Consider the following 23,840-nt stretch of genomic DNA (forward strand, 5'->3'; position numbering starts at 1 on the left):
GCAGGGAAGCCCAAACTTCCCTTTCCCCAGACACCTCGGCCAGCTCCTCGGGAAGAACACCGAGGCGTTCCCAGGCCAGCCGAGAGACATAGTCCCTCCAGCGTGTCCTGGGTCTTCCCCGGGGCCTCCTCCCGGGGGGACATGCCTGGAACACCTCCCCAGGGAGGCGTCCAGGAGGCATCCGAAAAAGATGCCCGAGCCACCTCAGCTGATTCCTCTCGATGTGGAGCAGCAGCGGCTCTACTCCGAGCTCCTCCCGAGTGACTGTGCTTCTCACCCTATCTCTAAGGGAGCGCCCAGCCACCCTGCGAAGGAAACTCATTTCGGCCGCTTGTATCCGCGATCTTGTCCTTTCGGTCATTACCCAAAGCTCATGACCATAGGTTTGTGTCCAGAATTAGTTTGTGTCCAGAAAATGCAACTATATATACAGTTTAAGTGTGTGTGTGTGTGTGTGTGTGTGTGTGTGTGTGTGTGTGTGTGTGGTGTTTGTGCATGCACACACACTATGCGTAGTATTAATATGATAAATGTTCATTTAAATGCATTTCCAATTACAGAATTTGCCACAAGTAATATTGTAGACTATTAATAGTCTATTACTGGTGGAGTGCTAATTCAGACCTCACTAATAGCTGCAGAAAGAAAATGACTGATTATATTCTTCTGGGCTTATTTTGTTATGTCTTAATGGTATGAAACATGTCTTGTACTTGTGCCCACTTGAATATGTGCTTTTTAATTCAATATCACAGCCGAAATCTCTTCTCGATTCTGGGCCAATACATATTTATCATAATAAAGCCTTTATCATAATATTCACAGGTATTAACAGGTTTACCACGGGTTGGCCTAGAGGTTAGCATGTCCGCCTCTCGATCAGGAGATCGTGAGTTCTACTTGCGGTCGGTTCATACCAAAGACCATTATAAAAATGGCACCATCTGCCAAGGCACACTGCACTACAGATGCGAGTGGGGAGTCAAACTCTCGCAGTTACCAGAAGACTAGCCCCCCACTCTAACCCTAGCTATGTAATAGGCGAGAGGCCGAGGGCTACAGAAACAGAGATTGATGCCACCCTGTTCACAGTATGGCGTGGGAAGGACTTATTAACAGGTTTGTGGTCAGTGATTTCATGCAATCCAATCTAATAGAGGTCTTTTCAATGACCTGTTACTCCAATAAGATAGATGACATGAGGTTGTTTCTTTGTTACTGCTATGTTGCAGTGCTTAAGGCTGGAAACTAGAATTAGATTTATGTATTTCCAATAGTCCTATACATTCTCTATAAGACTACTGTTTGCCTCCTGTTTTGCTCTATTGATATAAGTCAGGGGGTGTCAGGATCAAGCTATAGAGGACCACAGCCCAACAAATATTTTGTCCTTTTTCCAAATTCAACCCACTAACCCTCTGATTCATCTCACGATTTGTGTTAAATCAAATAATAGTCCAATCTATACAGTGCTGCATCCACATGATAGTTACAGTTCATAAGTACTTCATTTAATAATTGACCAGGATATCATAGTTGTGTTGGGAAGGGAGCTTCTATGAGTTTTTATCTAATATTTTATAGCTATTTCGATATAATTGCAGTACGTGGTCTTAAATAATCTAAAAATATAAAGAATGCCGGATGGTTTATTAGACATATTGATGCAAGCTTGCTCTTCTAGCTATTCTAAGGGTGAGTTTATATACTAGAATCCTATCATGCAATAATAAGAGTCCATTGCTTCAGAAATTCTGCATGAGCTTATTTACATATTTACATTTAAGCAGATGACTGATGTCATTTTCATGTTGGTTTGTTTAACACTGGTCAGTGTTACATTGATCCATGTTACAATGGCTGCGCAGTTCTTGTGCGTACATGTTTATTAGGTGTAAACTGTTTTTTTAAAAAGATGTATAATTTGCATATACGATTTCTGCCATTTTTATTTGGAGAGATACTTTCGAAAAGCATAATTTGCTGCAGTATTTTTTTTTTAAATCCATTTTTTTTTCTTTACTTTTCTAAAACATCTTGCGTTGCTCGGGAAACCACGGTATCAAGGACATGATTAACACAGACCATTTGATTGGTTTGTTTCATAAACCTATTTGTTATGGTGTGCTAAGCACACCACCAGAAAAAAACCTCTAATGGATTTGATTTCCACCAACGTGCTATACGTCAGCCATCTGTTTGCATTTCGGTCCATTAACGTGATCTAACAAAATGTCATGCTTAATTTACTCAAAGGGCACCACATTATGGTGCATTTTAGACAAAATCCAGTCAATTCTATCTTTGCATTGCAGCTATCTCACCCTCTGATATAAATATGTGATGTGCAGTGTGTGCTTTTTCTTTAAATGAGTCTGATCTTGATTCATAAACAAGTGAATAGCAATGATAAATGATTATTACACCAGTAAATCTTCTCGTTGTAGGTAGTTTTCTCACTCTCAGTTTTGCAGGCTTTTATATGAATCCCTACTCATTTGCAAAGTGTGAGTGTTCATGATTACTCTATGTTATAGCTCAATTATTATAGAGATTATTTGCAGTGCATGGGTCAGATTTCTCTTGCTATAGGCAGAGATCCACTCAACAGCCACTTTAATAGGAACTTGTTCTTGATTCTAAGATTCCTGTTCTTGGCTGCAGGACTGGAACCCAATCTGGTCTTCTGCTGTTGCATGCTGAGATGCTTTTCTGCTCACCACGGTTGTAAAGAGTAATTATATGAGTTGCTATATCCTTCCTGGCAGCTCGAACCAATCTGGCCATTTTCCTCTGACCTCTCTTATCAACAAGACGTTTATTTCCACTCACGCAACTGTCATTGCTCACTCAATGTTTTTTGTTTTTCGCACCATCCTGTGTAAACTCTAGAGACTGTTGTGTGTGAAAACCCCAGGAGATCAGCAGTTTCTGAAATACTCAAACCAGTCCATCTGGCACTAACACCCATGCCACAGTGAAAGTCACACTTTGAGATCACAATTTTCCCCATTCTGATGTTTGAAGTGAACATTAACTGAAGCTCTTGATTTGTATCTGCGTGATTTTATGCATTGTGCTGCAGTCAAGGGATCGGCTGATTAGAGAACTGCATCAAACAGCAGGTTGATGGGTGTACCTAATAAAGTGGCCAGCGAGTGTAGCGACAGCACTATGCAAAACTATTCTATCCTATCTTAAAATACGTGCAATATGTGCATAATTTATTTGTTAATCTACATTATTATTTGTAATATTGATTAATTAACACTGCATGCATTGCTGATTGCAAATATAATGTTCTACTTTTTCATTTCTTCAGATATAAACCATTTACCAGCTTTTTGTCTTTTTTTTTCCCCAACAGACGTAAAAGCAACAGCATCAAGCACAGGATAATACATGCTGTAGAGGCCTAATGCAATTGGGACTACAGATAGATTACATGCACCATTCTCTCTAGCTTTGTCAAGACCAGATATCAAAGTGCATCATGGATTTTGTAATGAAGCAAGCACTGGGAGGTAAATAACGTTTTTAATCACTAATATAGGCTTTATATTAAAGATTCCCCACTAAAATGCAGCTTTGTTCTCTTCACAAGTATTTTTGCAGTCACAGGAAGAGATAGTTCAGTGTTAATGTGTTTCCATTCAGGCAACAAGCTATTTTCAAATCATGTTTAACCCTTTGATGCAAAACATATGCACACCCCTTCTAATGCACAACATGGGTCAAAAATGACCCGCATTCATTTTCCAGGTTATTTCATGCTGACTGAGTTTTTCTTTGCTCTATCTTTTGAAATCAATTTATTTTATGATTGAATATTCCAAGTATTCTTTAAATATCTTGTTTTTAATTACCACAAATCATTAATTTAATTTTTTCTTTCCTACTTTATGAACAAAAATACTTTTTATATTACTACACATGTGTCATCGAAGTGTGATTTAAAATTAAATGTCTTAATACTATAATAATAATTTGTTTCAAGTAATTACTTTAGCAGTGAATGGGGCCAGTTATTTATTTATTAACTATGTAGTTAGCTAAGCCAACTACAATAAAATTAGCTAACTAAAGTAGAATATGTCAACAGCTCGGTAGCTAATAGTAATTACTTGTAACTTTCTGACAAGTAATCTACTCACTCTCAAGGTAACCTAAACATAATCAATTTTTTTCTAAGGTAACGTTAGAACAATTGAAAAACATTACTTACGTGTATTAGTTGGGCAAAGGGCGCTGTGCTGAGCTGTGAAATGTCTGACACAAGCACAATTCACAGTTCCCACCAAACGCTGTAGTAAATGCATGCGGGTCGGTTCTGACCCATGTGTGTAAACTTGATGTAGAATTACAAAAGCTGTGCTTGTTCATAACTTAAGAAAAGAAAAATAAAAATGATGATTTGTGCCAAACAAAAACAAGATATTTACTGCATATTTGGAAAAGTAAATGACAAAATGAATTTATTTCAAAAGTATATCATAGAAACACTCAGCCATACATGAAATAACCTGGAAAATGAATGCAGGTCGTTTTTGACCCATGTTGTGCATTAGAAGGGTAGTGATACAAAAAGGGTTTTTATTCAAAAAGTAAGAAAGGAAAAAATAAAATAAGGATGTATGATGATCAAAAACAAGTTAGTTGAGGAATACCTTGAATACTGAATGATGGAATTAATTTATTGCAAAGATATAGAAGATAAAAACTCAGCCGGGTCACTTTTGACCCATGTTTTGCATCAAAGAGTTAAGAATAAGACCATGAGAGTTAGTAGAATGATAGTATATTGGTTCTCATTCTACACAAGGCTATGGTATAAACAGGTTGTGATTTCAGGCATTTGTTTGTATGAGATATAGATTTTCTCATTTAAGAGGACCGGTTTTGTTTAAAGGTCAAACTCTTCAAATCAATTCCTTGCATTGGTTTCATCAGCTAAATGACTATAGATAATGCATTTCCCCATTGCCTCGGATGGGCCCATATGTGTCAGGCACTTGAGAGCGTTTGTGATCGGATGATGACCTTTTATGTATTGTGTCTCAGATGTAAAAGCACTAAGTTGGAATTACTGGCTTGAATGCTTTTTTTTTTTAAACCAATGTTTTTGTTACCCTAAATCATCGGTTTTTGCTTATGCTTTTATTATAGGAATAGGACCATAACTGTGTTCAAAAGTAAACTTTTATCTCAGATATAGGGCTTTGCTCTGTCGCTTAGTGAGTGGTAAAGAGAAACACACCTAACAAATGAAGTTTTACAGAAGAGATAGCGTTATATAGAGTACTGTGCAAAAGTCTCAGGCACATGCAATGAAATGCTGGAGAGCAAAATTGCCTTCAAAAATAATGAAATGAAATTTTTCTACAGTACATTATAAAAACACATAAAGATCAGTAAGCAATAATGCATGAAAAAAAGTAAATGTTTGGTGTGACGACCCTTTGCTTAAAAAAAGCAGTCTCAGGTACCGTTAGTGCAGTTTTATAAGGAAATGAGCTGTAGGTTTTACTGAGCATCTTGCAGAACGAGCCACAGTTCTTCTGGACACTTTGTCACATTTCCTTCTTAATTTTGCAGCAAAACCCAGCAGCCTTCATTACGTTTTCGTCTGGAAAAAATGGTCTGCTATGTAATATGCTGCTTTCTTTACTGACATACAAACATTTTTCTGTAACATTTAATTTTGCACTGGAAAACTAATGTTTGGAAATCTAAAGTGTTTTTGTACTGGTTCCATAATGGAGAAGTCGTAAAATAGAAATCTATAGCAAAGTTTGTACTACAAACAATAAGGTGCCTAAGACTTTTTACACAGTCAATTTTTTACAGTTACTACAGTAAATTGTATATTTATAGTTGGGTTTGTTTTTTTGTTTTGTTTTGTTTTTTTCAGAATTTTGAATGAAGCAAATAGAAATGTGCTTTTTAAAAATGTCATAAAATGACCTGAGCATTTTTTTCAAAGCTAAAGTACATGTAAAAGATATATTTTTTATCAAGAGCATATCAAGTATTTATCAAATAACATGATTGCATCCAGATACATCTCACAACTTCCACCAGTTAGTACACACTGTCGCGTTTTCACCATGTTTGATGTTGTTTTTATTTCTTTGAGCTAATCTGTGTGCAGTTCTGCAGTAAAAGTAGCAGGACATGATTTACCCGTGAAGGTCCTCTATTATTCAGAATACTTCAACTCATCAAACTTCCACATCCTGTACAAATTATTCAGGAGTAGATCATATTTCAAGGAATTCCTTAGATTCCCATCCATGCACCCTTACTTGTTTAGCAGACCTGAATTCAGTGGTGCTTGTTTTATTCTTCATTGAAACAGTTTTTGAAATAGTTTAGACTGAACAGTTTAAGCTTACAGTGAACATCAATATAGATTGCATTAAAAACATCCATCCATCCATCCATCATCTGTAGCCGCTTATCCTGTCCTACAGGGTCGCAGGCAAGCTGGAGCCTATCCCAGCTGACTATGAGCGAGAGGCGGGGTACACCCTGGACAAGTCGCCAGGGCTAACACATAAACACAGACAATCATTCACGCTCACATTCACACCTACGGTCAATTTATAGCCACCAGTTAGCCTAACCTGCATGCCTTAGGGGGAAACTGGAGCACCCGGAGGAAACCTACACGGACACAGGGAGAGCATGCAAACTCCACACAGAAAGGCCCTCACCGGCCACTGAGCTCGAACCCAGGACCTTCTTGCTGTGAGGCGACAGTGCTAACCACTATACCACCGTGCTGCCCCGCATTAAAAACATCAGAATTAAAATTTTAAACACTCTTCACGTGATGTGTTCTTGCCACTGAGGCACAGGTGGCTCTGAGAGCATGCAAAATGTCAACAATATGCAAAAATAAACTGATGTTGTGTGAACACTCAGTTCAGTGACAGATAAAAATGACCCCAAAGACAATGACAGATAAAATGTGCATTTCAGTAACAATTCCAAATTAAAATACGAGGATATTTTTACAGACACATGGGCACAGTGGTGGTTGTAAGTGGTCGGTTATATTACTCTGTTTCTTACTTTGCAGAAAAATTACCTTATTATTATTATTATCCATCCATCCATCCATTATCCGTAACCGCTTATCCTGTGCAGGGTCGCGGGCAAGCTGTAACCTATCCCAGCTGACTATGGGCAAGAGGCGGGGTACACCCTGTACAAGTCGCCAGATCATCACAAGGCTAACACATTGAGACAACCAACCATTCACACTCACATTCACACCTACGGTCAATTTAGAGCCACCAATTATAGCCTAACCTGCATGTCTTTGGACTGTGGGGGAAACCGGAGCACCCGGAGGAAACACACGCAGACACAGGGAGAACATGCAAACTCCACACAGAAAGGCCCCTGTTGGCCACTGGACTCGAACCCAGAACCTTCTTGCTGTGAGGCAACAGTGCTAACCACTACACCACCGTGCCGCCCCATTATTATTATTATTATTATTATTATTATCTCGTCTCTCGTCTCGTCTTCTTCCGCTTTATCCAGGGCCGGGTGGCAGAGGCAGCAGTCTGCACATGGAAGCCCAAACTTCCCTCTCCCCAGACACCTCGGCCAGCTCCTCGGGAAGAACACCGAGGCATTCCCAGGCCAGCCGAGAGACATAGTACCTCCAGCGTGTCCTGGGTCTTCCCCGGGGCCTCCTCCCGGGGGGACATGCCTGGAACACCTCCCCAGGGAGGCGTCCAGGAGGCATCCGAAAAAGATGCCCAAGCCACCTCAGCTGATTCCTCTCGATGTGGAGGAGCAACGGCTCTACTCCGAGCTCCTCCTGAGTGACTGTGCTTCTCACCCTATCTCTGAGGGAGCGCCCAGCCACCCTGCGAAGGAAACTCATTTTGGCCGCTTTTCGGTCATTACCCAAAGCTCATGACCATAGGTGAGAGTCAGAATGTAGATCGACCGGTAAATTGAGAGCTTCACCTTTTGGCTCAGCTCCTTCTTCACCACGACGGACCGGTAAAGCGACGGCATCACTGTGGAGGCTGCACCAATCCGCCTGTCAATCTCACGCTCCATCCTTCCCTCACTCGTGAACAAGATCCTGAGATACTTAAACTCCTCCACTTGAGGCAGGACTTCTCCACCAACCTGGAGAGGGCAAGCCACCCTTTTCCAGTCGAGAACCATGGCCTCGGACTTGGAGGTGCTGATTCTCATCCCAGCCGCTTCACACGCGATTACAAACCGCCCCAGTGCATGCTGAAGGTCCTGGTTTGAAGAAGCCAACAGGACAACATCATCCGCAAAAAGCAGAGATCCTGTGTGGTTCCCAAACAGGATTCCTTCCAGCCCCTGGCTGCGCCTAGAAATTCTGTCCATAAAAATTATGAACAGAACCGGTGACAAAGGGCAGCCCTGCCGGAGTCCAACATGCACTGGGAACAGGTCTGACTTACTGCCGGCAATGCGAACCAGACTCCTGCTCCGTTCGTACAGGGACCGGACAGCCCTTAGCAAAGAGCCCCGAACCCCATACTCCCGAAGCAACCCCCACAGAATACCACGAGGGACACGGTCGAATGCCTTCTCCAGATCCACAAAGCACATGTGGACTGGTTGGGCAAACTCCCATGAACCCTCGAGCACCCTATTAAGGGTATAGAGCTGGTCCAGTGTTCCGCGACCAGGATGAAAACCGCATTTTTCCTCCTAGATCCGAGGTTTGACTATTGGTCGAATTCTCCTTTCCAGTACCCTGGAGTAAACCTTCCCTGGGAGGCTGAGAAGTGTGATTCCCCTATAATTGGAGCACACTCTCTGGTCTCCTTTCTTAAAAAGAGGGACCACCACCCCAGTCTGCCACTCCAGAGGCACTGTCCCCGACCGCCACGCGATGTTGCAGAGGCGTGTCAACCAAAACAGCCCCACAACATCCAGAGACTTGAGATACTCAGGGCGGATCTCATCCAGCCCCGGTGCCTTGCCACCGAGGAGCTTGCAAACCACCTCAGTGACTTCGGCTTGGGTAATGGACGAGTCCACCTCTGAGTCATCAGCCTCAGTCTCCTCAATGGAAGACATGACGGTGGGATTGAGGAGATCCTCAAAGTATTCCTTCCACCGCCCGACAATGTCCCCAGTTGAGGTCAACAGCTCCCCACCCGCACTGTAAACAGGGTTGGCAGAGTACTGCTTCCCCCTCCTGAGGCACCGGATGGTTTGCCAGAATTTCTTTGAGGCCGACCGATAGTCCTTCTCCATGGTCTCCCCGAACTCCTCCCAGTCCCGAGTTTTTGCCTCCGCAACTGCCCGAGCTGCGGCACGCCTGGCCTGCTGATACCCGTCAGCTGCCTCAGGAGTCCCAGAGGTCAACATGGCCCGATAGGACTCCTTCTTCAGCTTGACGGCATCCCTTACTTCTGGTGTCCACCACCGGGTTCGGGGATTGCCGCCACGACAGGAACCGGAGACCTTGCGGCCACAGCTCTGAACAGCTGCGTCCACAATGGAGGTAGAGAACATGGTCCACTCAGACTCAATGCCCCCTGCCTCACTCGGAAGCTGGGAAAAGCTCTCCCGGAGGTGGGAGTTAAAGACCCCCCCGACAGAGTGCTCAGCCAGACGTTCCCAGCAGACCCTCACCATACGTTTGGGCCTGCCAGGTCTGTCCGGCTTCCTCCTCCGCCAGCGGATCCAACTCACCACCAGGTGGTGATCAGTTGACAGCTCAGCCCCTCTCTTCACCCGAGTGTCCAAGACATAGGGCCGGAGAGCAGATGAAATGACAACAAAGTCTATCATCGACCTCCGACCTAAGGTGTCCTGGTGCCACGTGCACTTATGGACACCCCTATGCTCGAACATGGTGTTCGTTATGGACAAACTGTGACTAGCACAGAAGTCCAATAACAAAACACCACTATGTAATCTAGTATCATGGGTTCAGATCAGGGAGGCCGTTCCTCCCAACCACGCCCCTCCAGGTGTCACTGTCGTCGCCCACATGAGCATTGAAGTCCCCCAGTAGCACAATGGAGTCCCCAGTCTGAGCACCTCTCAGTACCTCTCCCAGGGACTCCAAGAAGGCCGGATACTCTATACTGCTATTCGGCCCGTAGGCACAAATAACAGCAAGAGCCCTCTCCCCAATCCGAAGGCGCAGAGAGGCAACCCTCTCCTTCACTGGGGTAAACTCCAACACATGGCGGCTGAGCTGGGGAGCTATAAGCAAGCCCACACCAGCCCGCCGCTGCTCACCATGGGCGACTCCAGAGAAGTGGAGAGTCCAGCCCCTCTCGAGGAGCTGGGTTCCAGAGCCCAAGCTGTGCGTGGAGGTGAGCCCGACTATCTCGAGCCAGTACCTCTCAACCTCCCGCACAAGCTCAGGCTCTTTCCCCCCCAGCGAAGTGACATTCCATGTCCCAACAGCTAGCCGCTGTGTCCGGGGATCAGGTCGTCAAGGCCCCTGCCTTCGACTGCCGCCCAATCCACACTGCACCTCCTCTACGGCTACCTCTGTGGGTGGTGAACCCACAGGAGGTCGGGCCCACGTCACCTCTTCCGGCTGAGCCCGGCCGGGCCCCATGGGCAAAGGCCCGGCCACCAAGCGCTCGCATACGAGCCCCAACCCCGGGCCTGGCTCCAGGGTGGGGCCCCGGCTGCACCATACCGAGCGACATCATGGTCCTCGATTGATTCTCCATAAGGGTTTTGATGAACTGCTCTTGGTCTGGCCTGTCACCTAGGACCTGTCTGCCTTGGGAGACCCTGACAGGGGCGTAATGCCCCCGACAACATAGCTCCTAGGATCATTCAAGCACACAAACCCCTCCACCACAATAAGGTGGCAGTTCTAGGAGGGGTATTTATTATTATTATTATTATTATTATTATTATTTATTATTATTATTATTATTAATGCTTCTATTGCACAAATTTACATATCAATATTTACATATCAGCATTTCAAGATTAAAATCAACATAAAATAAGCTGCAAAATAGCTCATGCTATAGCAAAATGGCCTATGATTACTATAAAACTATAAATATTAAAACATTCTGTTGTGAAATATCCAATAATAACTATGATAACCGTCCTATATTCAAAAAAGATATTGAAGCTTAATGTACGTAATGAAAAAAACTAACATACTAAATATATCATAAATTCTATTTCACTAATTATGATAATAATATGATTCCTTAGCTTCTATTCGATAGCTTCATAAGAACTAATAAAAAGCCAACCTAAAAACAATACGTTTTCAGTAAACTCTTAAACCTGTTAAAATGAGATTCGTTTCAAACTTCTAAAGGTAATCTGTTCCATACACAAGGTGCTGCCACAGAAAAGGCACGGTCACCCAGGGTTTTCTTAGTTTTGATAGCAGATGGTTGAAGTAGTATGCCATTATTCGATCTTAAACTATACTGTGAACGATCCTTAATCTTAATCATACTGCATATATACTCAGGGGCAGGCCCATGTATTGCTTTAAAAATAATCATAATTAGTTTAAGTTCAATTCTAAATGTCACTGGCAGCCAGTGCAAAGAGAACAAAACAGGTGTTAAGTGTGAATAACGAGGAATATTACAGATCAGTCTGGCAGCAGAGTTCTGCAGTCTTTGCAATTTAGCAATATGTATAGAAGGCAGACCATATAAAACACTATTGCAATAGTCAATGCGGCCTATTATTAAAGATTGAACTAATGTTCGTGCTGCGTCGTTACTTGGATATTTCCTAATTCTTCTAATGTTCATAATATGATAGTAGGCAGCTTGACAAGTCTTGCTGATATGCACCTGTAGCTTGAGATTAGTGTCCATCCACATCCCAAGGTTCTTTACTACTGGAACAGAAGACACGTCAGCATCACCAACTACAAGACGGTTAGCATCCACTTTGGATAAATGATGATATGTACCGATTACCATAAATTCCATTTTTTCATCATTCAACTTCAACTTATCAGTCATATAATTCTAATTATAATTAATTGTCATATAATTAATATGAGCCCTGTGATGACCTGGCGACTTGTCCAGGGTGTACCCTGCCTTTCGGCCGTAGTCAGCTGGGATGGGCTCCAGCTTGCCTGCGACCCTGTAGAAGGATAAAGCGGCTAGAGATAATGAGATGAGATAATTAATATGTTCAGTTAATGATTTTCATATAATCAGGAACAAGAGTTTTCTTTGATATATGAATTTCCAACCAACTCTGTGTTATAAATCATCAGATTTGGTTTCCCACCCATCCTCCATCCTCACAGTCTTTCGTTCATTCAGGGTTTGACATAAAACCTTACATTAGCTATTACAAAAGGAACTCTTATCTTTTGTAATGGTTACAGCACTCAGGAGCACCGCTAGAAATTTTGGGCCCTATGAAAGAATATAATGTTGTGGGCCCCCCCACACACATTTCTGGTAACCCAACTTCTTCATGATGGTGTCGATCTACTGATGGTTCACCATCAATTCTGCTTCTACCGTGCACAGTTAATGTTCGTGCTGGATTGTAAAGCAACAAACCTAATGTGGTGTCATGTTCTGGCTCTGCCTATGCAAGACTGCACCATGTAATGAATAGGGAGGGGGTGAAATATAAAGACTATCTATACTAATAATTTTGCCGAAAATGGAAAACCAAACCAGAAGGTTGTTGTATTTGCTCGTTTTAAGAGAGAAAATTATTCTTTTTTTTTAATTAATTTAACTTACACATGGCAATAATGTTAGAGAGCCCTCAGAGGACAATATTGTCAATGCGGGGCCCTTAGAATTGTCCTAACTTTCCCCCTTTAATGGCGCCCCTGACCACATTCTGTGTGGCATGACTACATTAAATGGCCGACATATTTCCTGTATGTTTAGTGGAAGAGCTATTGCATTTGTATGGTAGAAGAAATTTCTCATAGGAATAGTATAAAAAAGTGACAAAGCTTTAACCTGAAATGGACGGTCATTATTGAACCATTATCGCAAATTAAAAAAAAAAAAGATTCCATAGTCAAGCTTTGTCGTGAACCTGTCAGATCTATGTATCCTATTGTGCTGCACCATTTAGTTGTGAATAAAACAGCAGTGACCTTGAGTACACATGGAATGTCAAAACACTTATGCATTCAAATTCAGTGAGACAAAAGCTGACCACAGGGGTTGCAAGTCAGTTATCTTTTAGGAAGCTTTGTGTGTGTGGGTGGGGGGATTGGGCAGTCCAGTCCTGAAATTAAGAGCAACCTTTTACTATCTATGCTCCAGAGACTGTACACGCAGCTAGAACGCAGCTGAACACTAATCTGCCAGCCCAAGGTGTCCTAATCACACACACATTGCCAATTAAATCTTCCACTGGTAGTCCGTTTGCCAGTGAATGCCCTGGGAGGCCTGAGGGCGTAATTAATGGCAGGAGAGTACTGTGTATTATCATTTCGAGTTGATTTGAAATGGGTTTTTGCACATAGCATACAGTAAGTATTCAGATTTCAAAAGCATAGCTGCTCCATTTGCTAATAAAAATATGAGCTGTGCATTGATTTAACAGATGAAGTCAATGACCGCAAGAAGCACTTAATTAGATTCTGTCACATTCTTTCTTTGCTGATTGGGTTCACATGGATTCACACAAAACAAATATCCAGGTTCTTTTTGTGCCTTATGGAAAGCAATGACTCGTCCAGGTGTATACGGAATATATTTGTTCTTTATCTTGTAACTGTAGGAGTTCAGAAAGCTTTCTCTCAATCATGTCCATGAAATTGAAGAAAATGTTAATCTAATACATGTGATGTAATGTATTACATCTGAATAATACATCAGCTAATGCAATTAACATCACTCAAATGTGGCTAATGGCTGTTCTACCCTTAGCAACATTCGAGATTTTTTTATTTTTTAGATAAATCACTCACACTGTGACAGGGAGGATCATTAGCCACATTAATATTTAAAGCAAATGTAAAGTGTCCTGTCAGAAGTATTACAGCAAGTTACACTTTTGTTGCAGTGTGGTATTAGATCATGGCGTGCTTTTGAGCTATATTGGGTGTAATTTTAAGGTTTTAGAGTAGAGAACTTTCAGAGTATCAGTAGCCTAATATGCATAATTGCAGTGTTGATTGTATGTTCTTGTATTTTATTCAATTACTGCAAATAAAATTACATAATGTCAATATAAGATTTTATCATCAGTCCTAAAGAACTTTTTCTCGACCTTTTTCCAAACAGCATAGAATTCAGTGATGTGAGGGTTAATGAATCGATGAATTACTGAAGCACACTCCTGACCAATATCTTTGAGAAAAGAGAGAAGCGGGGATGCACAGCGGCTGGCTCTAAAAAGGCTCTCTCTCAAATGTAGTCTTAGACAAGTGAAACAGATGGCTGTGAGGGAGGAGAAGCATGTATCTCTCCAGTGGCCCTGTTTGGCTTCTTTATTTTGGCTCAGAAATATCCATTTAGCCAGTGTGTCACACTGAGAACACCACAGCGTCACACACACTGAAACAGCCTTTTCACAGGCAAGCAGAGGAGACTTAAAATACTGTAATCGAACCTAAAATACAACCCCAAATCAGAAAAAGTTGGGACGTTTTGGAAAATGCAAATAAAAAAAGAAAGCAGTGATTTCTAAATTTACTTTGACTTGTATTTCAATGCAGACAGTATGGACCCAAGATATTTCATGTTTTGTCTGGTCAACTTCATTTCCTTTATTAATATACATCCATTCCTGCATTTCAGGCCTCCAATACATTCCAAAAAGTTAGGATGGGGGCAATTTATGGTTAGTAATGAGGTAAAACCATTAAATGATGAAGTGATTTGAAACAGGCGATGACAACATGTGATTGTAATCATGATTTGATACAAAATCAGTATCCAGGAAAGGCCTAGTCTTTGAGGAGCAAAGATCTCCAGTTTGTCAACAAATGTATGAGAAAATTATTGAAATGTTTAAAAACAATATTCCTCAAAGAAATATATGAAGGGATTTGGATATCTTGCCCTCTACAGTGCATAATATCATTAAACAATTCAGGGAATCTGGAGGAATTTCAGTGCGTAAAGGGCAAGGGCACAAGCCTAAGCTGAACACCCATGATCTCCGATCCCTCAGACAGCACTGCATCAAGAACCATCATTCATCTATAGCTGATATAACCACATGGGCTCGGGATTCCTTTGACAAACCTTTGTCAAGCACTACAATACAGAGTTACATCCACAAATCCTAGTTAAAACATTAATGTGCAAAATGTTAACTTTGTCCAGAAGCACCATCGACTTCTCTGGGCTTGGAGTGGAAAATGTGTAATGTGTATTGCGGTCAGATGAATCGGTATTCCAGGACTTTTTTATAGGAAATTGATGCCATGTGATCTGGACCAAAGACAAAAAGGACCATCCAGACTGTTCCCAGCAACAAGCCCAAAAGCCAGGGTCTTCCATGGTACGGGGTTGTGTCAGTGCCCTTGGTAAAGGGAACTTACACTTCTGTGATGGCAGCATTAATGTAGAAAAGTACCTTGAGATTTTGGAGCAACATATGCTGCCATCAAGACAGATATTCTCCAGGGAGATTTCAACAAGATGATGCAAAACCCCATTCTGCACACATTACAAAGGCATGTGGAAGAAGACGATACCTGTCCCCTCAGTCCCCAACAGAGAATGTGTGGTGAATTTTAAATGAAAAATATGACAGTGATGACCCCGTACTGTTGCACACCTTAAGATCTGATTGGGACAAAATAACACCTGAAATGATTCCTCACTTGGTGTCTTCAGTCCCTAAACACCAAGTGTTGTGAGAAGAAATGGCAACATTACAATGTGGTAAATACTTTACCATCCCAATTTTTTTTTAATATGTTGCAAGAATCAAGTGTTTATTTGGGGGGGAATAAATTTCATGAAGTAAAACATCAAATACTATGCTGTTGTATTGCTTATATACATGTCATTGTATTATTGACATGTCATTAATATATGTCAGAGTATTTACAAATCGTTGTTTTCAGTTTTAATTTCAACATACTGTCCCAACTTTTTCTGATTTGGGGTTGTAAGTTTTGTAAAGCTTGCAGTTAAGGCAAACTTTGGTTATGCTAAGAATTTATTTTGCCATATTCTTTTGGGTTGATTTTTATTTTATTTTTGTAATTTTAAAAATTCAAGAACACACTCTACTGGCAACTAGTTTTAGAATGTCTATAGTACATGTGTATATATACAGGTATGTCTCCAGATACTGTAGGTATGTTTATCCTTAAAAAGAATTTTAAGAAGACGACTGTTAATACATATACAATACACCAGGTTTCTCGCAAATAAATTCTGACTTGCATGTCCTTACAATCGTGATTACATTACGTTTCACTGTAGTCACTGAATAATTCATAGCAGTTATGGAATAATATGCTTTTAGATTAATAACTGCGTAATATGACAGGAGTGTAAAGCGTTAACAAAAATGATCTGCATAGGTGGAGTAATCGTGTATCATAATCAACACAATAATAATAATAATAATAATAATAATACATATCACAACAGGGGCCACCAAAGACATGGGGAAAATGTTAGGTGGAGAGGAAGAAAAAGACCCAGATGCCCAGAAGAAAGAAGAGGAGAGGCAGGAGGCACTGCGGCAACAAGAGGAGGAGAGGAAGGCTAAGCATGCTCGCATGGAGGCGGAGAGAGAGAAGGTCAGACAGAGCATCAGAGATAAGGTGAGCTTCCTGTTTTCTCCAAATACCTGTGGAAACTGATCCAGCACCATAGTCTCAGGATGCACTGACTGCATTATGTATCTAATCTCAAAACTGAGTATGACTCATGTTATTATGTTTGAGTATGTGTATGGGGATAAGAGTTTCTTAGTTAATTAAAAATGTAATCTTTATCTCGGGATTTCTGCAGCAGTCTATCCCCATATTTATATTCCAGTTTTGAGCCTGTTATTGTTGTCCATAGATTTTCAATGACATCCAGTCACTTTGTTACAAAATAGGTAGGAAGCCATTTGACATGGTGTCATATATGCATGCCCTTGAAGGAATTATTCTGTTTTTAGGGCTGACACACAGAAATGATTTAATTTGATACAGTTCCATTTCATTTGCACAGCACTTTTAACAATAGACCTTGTCACAAAGCAGCTTTACAGAAACATGGATGTAGATTTATACGTAGACGCCAGAGGTGACGGCGTCAAGGAAAAACTCCCTGAAAAGACATGAGGAACACGACTCAAAAGGGAAGCACCTGATAGTGAAATTATAAATCTTTACTCTTCTGTGTACTGTGAAGCCAAAACAGTACTAAAAATGTTGAAAGGATGTCCATTATGAGCATCGTAGTCTTTATGATTACTCCAGCAGTTCTTAATCTCTTTTATATTATACCTCTTTAAATAAATATGAAATATATTATGTTTCTAAAAGATTGGGCTCTGACTCAACAGGGTCCACATTTAGTATAGATTAGACTCAGTTGAATATCAGCATCTTGAGAAAATGCACAGCTCCTGGCAATTGGTAGACAGTAGATCTTTTATTTATTTATCCAAAGTAGCTTACGAGTGAGGCAGAATAAAATTCATGCATATAATTGAGCAATTGCGGGTTAAGGGGCTTCCTCAAGGACTCAGCTGTGGTACTCTGCCATGTTGGGAATGATTGTGACTCAAAATAATGGGAAAGCACCTGTTATTGTATTTGTTCTTTCCAAGTGCAGGTATTTAAGGTGATATTTTTGGTCATTGATTGAAAACCACAATGCTCTAATGCACTTTAAAAGACATTCAAATAACATTTATACAAATTAAAGCAAGTATTACTCCTTGAATGCTTCATCTTGGTTGTCATCTGAACCCTTTATGATTATATAGTATGGACTGAAGAAGAAGGAGGAGAAGGAGGCTGAGGAGAAAGCAGCCATGGAGCAGGCTTGTGAAGGCTCACTAACTCGCCCGAAAAAGGCCATTCCTGCAGGGTGCGGGGACGACGACGACGATGACGAGGAGAGCATTTTGGACACCGTCCTGAAATTCTTGCCCGGACCGCTTCAGGACATGTTTAAAAAGTAATGGACATAAGATGGTATTTGGGGGCTGCTTGGGAGGTTTACTTTTGCAGGGAAGAGCTTGAGACTGGGGATAGCGGGAGTTTGAGACTGGGGATAGCGGGAATCTTGGCAAACTGTGGAAGGCTTTTCACTGCCTCGATAAAGTCTTAGTTGTTATTTCTACTGATAAAAACAATCCATTCCCCTACAAAGTTGGTCTTGTCACTGCCATTCAGGTTCCAATTGTTTATAAAATTTTTTCTATGGGTTAACATATATGCACAACCATGGCCTCATACTCTGCAAATGGTGGGCCATCAGGATTCATTACAAAGGAAACAACAGGAATACATTCCATGCAGTTGACACTAGAGATCTCTGGCAATGGGATGAGGGGTGTGTGTGTGTGTAGCGAGTTTGTCGTCCCCCCCCCAACATCACTTGTAGTAAAAGCTGAAGGGGCGATTTAAAAAGAAAGAAAAAAAGCATGATGCCTTCCAATGGCTTTCTACACATTTTAGTTGATGGGTTTTTTTTGTTTTTGTTTTTTTTTTGTAAAGAGATTACTGAAAAAAGTTTCCTTCTCTTGAATGATATGTCTCAAATGATTAAGGACAACATGTTACAAGTGGTCAATTATTTCAGTTTGGTGTTGCCATACATAGACCTAAGAAAGAACATGATTGTGTCTATAATGCCATTCTTGACAACCTGAATGCTCAATGTCTAGTTGAAATTTCTCGGATACTCTTCTTCCTTATTTTTCAATAGCTGTCTTTTAATGTGTGAGAGAAGTAATAGTAATTGTTTAACGTTTGAAAGAGAAGTAATATGCACATTAGTCCTGCCAGCATGAGTTTAGGAAAGGAAATCATGTATAGGTTTGTACTGGGTAAAAAAAAAAAAATCAAATCAAACACTGCCACATTTTAGCCAACCAATTATTTCAGTGACCAAATCTTTTCTATGAAGGAAAACATAAAATGATAATGCATAAATGTATTTACTTGTATTTGTAATCCAGCCTGGAAAAGCACTGCAGTGATGGGAGCAAGAGTTTCCAAAAAAAAAAGAGCAGTTGATTGATTTATTGATATATTAAGGTATTAATTTTGCCCCAAAAGACAATCAAATACAATTATTGTAGTGCAGTAAAAAGAAAGGCATCAATATTAAAACTTTGAGTATGAAATTGGTCTGCTAGTTAACGTGCATCCATTTTGATTAAAAAAAAAAAATGTTTTTCATTCAAGGCTTCTCCAGACTCAAAAATCCAGACAGAAGTTTCTAGGAAAATGTTTTGATTTGTGTTCAAAATCAATAGACCAAAGAAAGAGGAATAAAATCTAAATTTCTGTAAACAAATTCAAGTATAGGAAGATCTGGTTTTCATATTTGGCCTCCAAATAAGAATTCAAGGGAAGATTCAATGAATCAGTGGAAATGAGATACTATAATTCTATACTCTAGCTCCCTGATAACTATATTGTCTAATACTGCCAAGATCTTATGCTACGTATTCTTGATTTCCATATCTATAGATAGACAGACATTTATTTATAGCTATAGTTACTTCATAGCAATGGACATTCTATCTAACAAGATTTTTTTAACCACATTTGAACCACTGTGGCATTTTTAATATAAAATATAACTATATTAAGAAGATGGCAAAAAGTCTTTAGTAAAAGGCTTAAAAGGTTTTAACTGACATAATCTGAACCTTAAGTTAAACATTTTGATTTCGTTTTCTTTACATTTCATACTGGACTTGTGTAAGGAGACATTTTGAGGGGGTGTATATACATGTGTATTTATCTATTATGGAAAAGGAGAAAAAAATACTCATCAGGCCACAGCCTGTGAGCCTGAGCAATGCATTAAGGGTAATATAGCTACTAAAACCTTTAATTATAGTTAGTCAGGCAAGGATGGTAGCAGTTGTAGATCTACTGAGAGTGTTTAAACCCAGTTTATAAAACTCCCTGAGCCACTCATTAAATTGGCAGATTTGCTTTGAAACATATTAGAAGTACACATTGACAATAGTTTTAGGTCAAATCCAGCAGGTGAGTTTTCTATTTTGAATAGATAGAAAGATAGGATGAACTTTTTTTCTAGTGCTGAATGTTTTTCCACTAGTTAAAGCCATATTGTTTAGACTGCAATAATTAATGAAAATAATATGTAGGTAAACCGTTTTCAGTCATATGTTCATTTCATATATATATATATATATATATATATATATATATATATATATATATATATATATAAGATTGTGGATGCCTGTATCCACTGATCCTTCTTATGTGTAATCTCTGACGTGTGTGTGTGAAACTGTGTATATACCCAGGTATATATGCAAACATTTCTAAAATGATAACACACTAAAAGCCATTGTTAATGTCTACTATATGTGCTACGAGTTCTCTATGTGAATGTGTATATGTGTCCGTGACCGTCTCTAATGTACGACATGTCGTTAGTTCATGTACTGTTGATACTGTGGTATTTCATAATTGAATGTGCACAAGTCTCATTGTCTCAGAGACAGCACAATGTCTGACTTGCATGCTGTCCGATACCAAAACACTAGATTCAGTGCTGCTTATGTATAAACGTCCCTGCAACAGAAGCTACTCATTAGATTAAAGAGTAATCTTGTAATCTTCTGTTACAACATAAATTAATCCTGTATTAAGGCCAGTGTATGAGATTTACAGTGGTTATTGTCCATTCAGCGCTGTACATGGCTCAGAGTAAAATATACTTCTTACTTATTTCATTTAACTGTACGCTCTTTGAAAAATTAGTACTGTAACTTTTGAAAACTAGTACTGTACCTGTAGAGCTGTACTGTTCTTTGTCGCTGGGGTCGTATCCTGTCACCTTCGGTACCTTTAATATGCATCTTTCATCTGGAAATATGGATATATTGTACCTTTAATAATGATTTAAAGCACATAAATGGAGCAAAATTAGTATGGAAGAGATGTTAAGGAATATTATATGCAGGTTTCTAGGTAAAAGACATGCACTAATGGTACATAAAGTGGACCCTCGAGTGTACCACCTCAACAACAGCGTACAGTTTAGTACTCTTTTTTTTTTTCTAAGTGTGTATGACATTGCATACTACATCATGCATACAGTATGACTTTAAAAATTATTTATAAATTATTCTGAAGATTGTTTTGCTCACCCCGATCAAACACATCGAACATGTTTGTAATATATAATTGCAACTGGAACATTGCATTCTAATCAACTGGGTAAAAGGGCTGGATATGTAAATTCATGCTTCTACATTTTAGATATCCTGAAGAGAATTCAATCTTCCTTTGTTAAAAGGTTTGGCACATGCAGATTGTTAAATTTCTGGTAGTAAGAGATTTATTTATTTATTTATTTATTTATTTATTTGCTTCATCATTTCCTATCTGAGGTAGACTGTTCCTTAACATTCCATGTGCTTTTACTTTACATTTACGCTTTTACCATGCTTACTAAATGTGATATGTGGAAATGATGTTTGTGAGTGTCTGTTGGCTCTCGTCTCTGTCTAAGGCAAACTACAAACTACCTATGATAAGGGCTATCAGTATCACACTTACAGTAGACACACGTTCCTCATTCATGTTTTTGTTGCAAAATCATTTTAAAGAGGAGAATTAGACTGCATTTACAGGAGCATTGAAACATTCGTCTCAGTTTCCTGACTCTGCATTCTGACACTTTTTATTTAGTCCATTAATGCATTTTCTTTTGTATTATAAAGTAGATGAAAATTTAAAAAGAAAAATAAATCCTTTGGGTGAATGTTTAAATGACTTTATTTCAGGTAGACACTAGAAGCTCAGAAAAATGCAGAATTGGTTTAAGTGGGATTAATAAGATGATTTAACTTCTGGCTATAACAGGTCTTTTATAACTGCTTTTCATGATCCATGCTTAAAAGAATAGCACTATAAAGCATAAACATGGTCATTATCTTACATATTAATGGTTTTTGATGGCATTTCTGAGTTAAAAAGTGATTATAAATGCTGATGTTGAATAATTTAATCAGTTTCTGTTGCCAGGGACCTAAAAAATAAATACATAAATAAAAAAAACAGACTTCAATCAGGGGAATAATATTATTTCTCAAAATCTGTTGCTACATACTGTATTTCTTATAAAGAGTACAACATTTTTCACATCAAGTGTATTTAAAGCTTGGAATGTTCTTTCTGGAAAAAGCAATTATACAAAATGTAAATGAACATGTGACGTGTGAGTAGACTACATGTATTAATGTTTACTGCTTGATGATTTAGTCTTGCACTTAAGGGGGATTACTGCTGGGGTTAGTAATTAATCAATGATTCTCTATATAATATAGCTAAACTTTCAACTTTATCATGTCAAGTAAAGAATATTGTAGTGTAGCTTCTCTTAAAATGTAATGTATTTTTCTTGTCGGACAGAAACTCTTTCTTGCATGTAGAAACTTTTTTTTTTATCTGCATTAACAGTGCCACTTTTAAACCTTTACAATGTGGGGATAGCGACAAAAACTGCTGAACACAAAACATTAGTCACTGCAGCCAACAGCTAAATAGAAAACTGCTAAAACAACAGTGTGTAGCAGTATTCCTGATAAGATATTAAACTAATGTATAAATGGACACTAACGTTTTTAGATGTTCCTTTTAAAGCAAGATGATCTGCCAAAAAGTAATAACTGCAGCAGTGTCACTGTCTTTCCTTTATTTATGCTGAATCACTTCTTGGTGTGCTATTGTGGGGTTTTTTTTGTGTGTGTGTATTTTTTAATTTTACAAGATAATGATAAAGTTGAAAGGTAATGATTTACAAATAAAAGAAGGTAAAAAGTAATTTTTGATGCAGAGAGAGAGTGTGTGTGTGTGTGTGTGTGTGTGTACTGGCAATGTATAGTGTGAGTTCAGATGGAATATTTATTTGATTGCATGTCACATAGTACACATCTGTCAAACCCAATCACTGTAAATTTATCATGAAGAAAATTTAAAGTTGAACTTTTTGGAAAAATCATACACAAATAAAACTTGATTTTTAAAAACATTTCTGTGTTGAACATTTGTTAATATTGTCTTTGAATAATTTAATATCTTTGTATTTTGTCTTACTATGTGTTATAACCTCAGGACTAAAATGCATTATAATGAAAAAACTCTGTTTTCAGAACAGAATCCAGCAGCTATAGTTTGCATGAATATCTATCTATCTATCTATCTATCTATCTATCTATCTATCTATCTATCTATCTATCTGTTTAGTAACAAGATGAGTTCTTCAAACATCTACACAGGAGATATTATTTCACAATTATTTGCTGAAGGCAAAGTGAATATCAGTGAACAATTAAATAATATTGGCTGGCATTGAGTGGTATATCAGATATATTCCATTCAGCTAGCATGATATTGAACGAGTCAAAGATGAGTTCAATATCATGCTAGATGAATGGAATATATCTGCTATACCACGGAAAAAAGCCAGCCAATATTATTATTATTATTCATCTCATTATCTGTAGCCGCTTTATCCTGTTCTACAGGGTCGCAGACAAGCTGGAGCCTATCCCAGCTGACTATGGGCGAAAGGCAGGGTACACCCTGGACAAGTCACCAGGTCATCACAAGGCTGACACATAGACAACCATTTACACTCCCATTCACACCTACGGTCAATTTAGAGTCACCAGTTAACCTAACCTGCATG

General features: G+C 39.4%; 1 protein-coding gene across 3 annotated transcripts in view; it reads left to right on the top strand.

Annotated features, from left to right (window-relative positions):
• cplx2b (complexin 2b) overlaps positions 1–19,708 on the top strand; it is a 68,660-nt gene extending 48,952 nt beyond the window's left edge. For all 3 annotated transcript variants that reach the window (XM_060926993.1, XM_060926992.1, XM_060926994.1), the window contains 3 exons: positions 3,368–3,524; positions 16,578–16,753; positions 17,914–19,708. In XM_060926993.1, the coding sequence (XP_060782976.1) occupies positions 3,494–3,524; positions 16,578–16,753; positions 17,914–18,111 (405 nt within the window). In that variant the 5' untranslated portion in view covers positions 3,368–3,493 and the 3' untranslated portion in view covers positions 18,112–19,708. The remainder of the gene's footprint in view (positions 1–3,367; positions 3,525–16,577; positions 16,754–17,913) is intronic.
• The last annotated feature ends 4,132 nt before the right edge of the window (positions 19,709–23,840 follow it).

This window comes from Neoarius graeffei, chromosome 8 (assembly GCF_027579695.1).
Source record: "Neoarius graeffei isolate fNeoGra1 chromosome 8, fNeoGra1.pri, whole genome shotgun sequence".
Taxonomy (NCBI): Eukaryota; Metazoa; Chordata; class Actinopteri; order Siluriformes; family Ariidae; genus Neoarius; species Neoarius graeffei.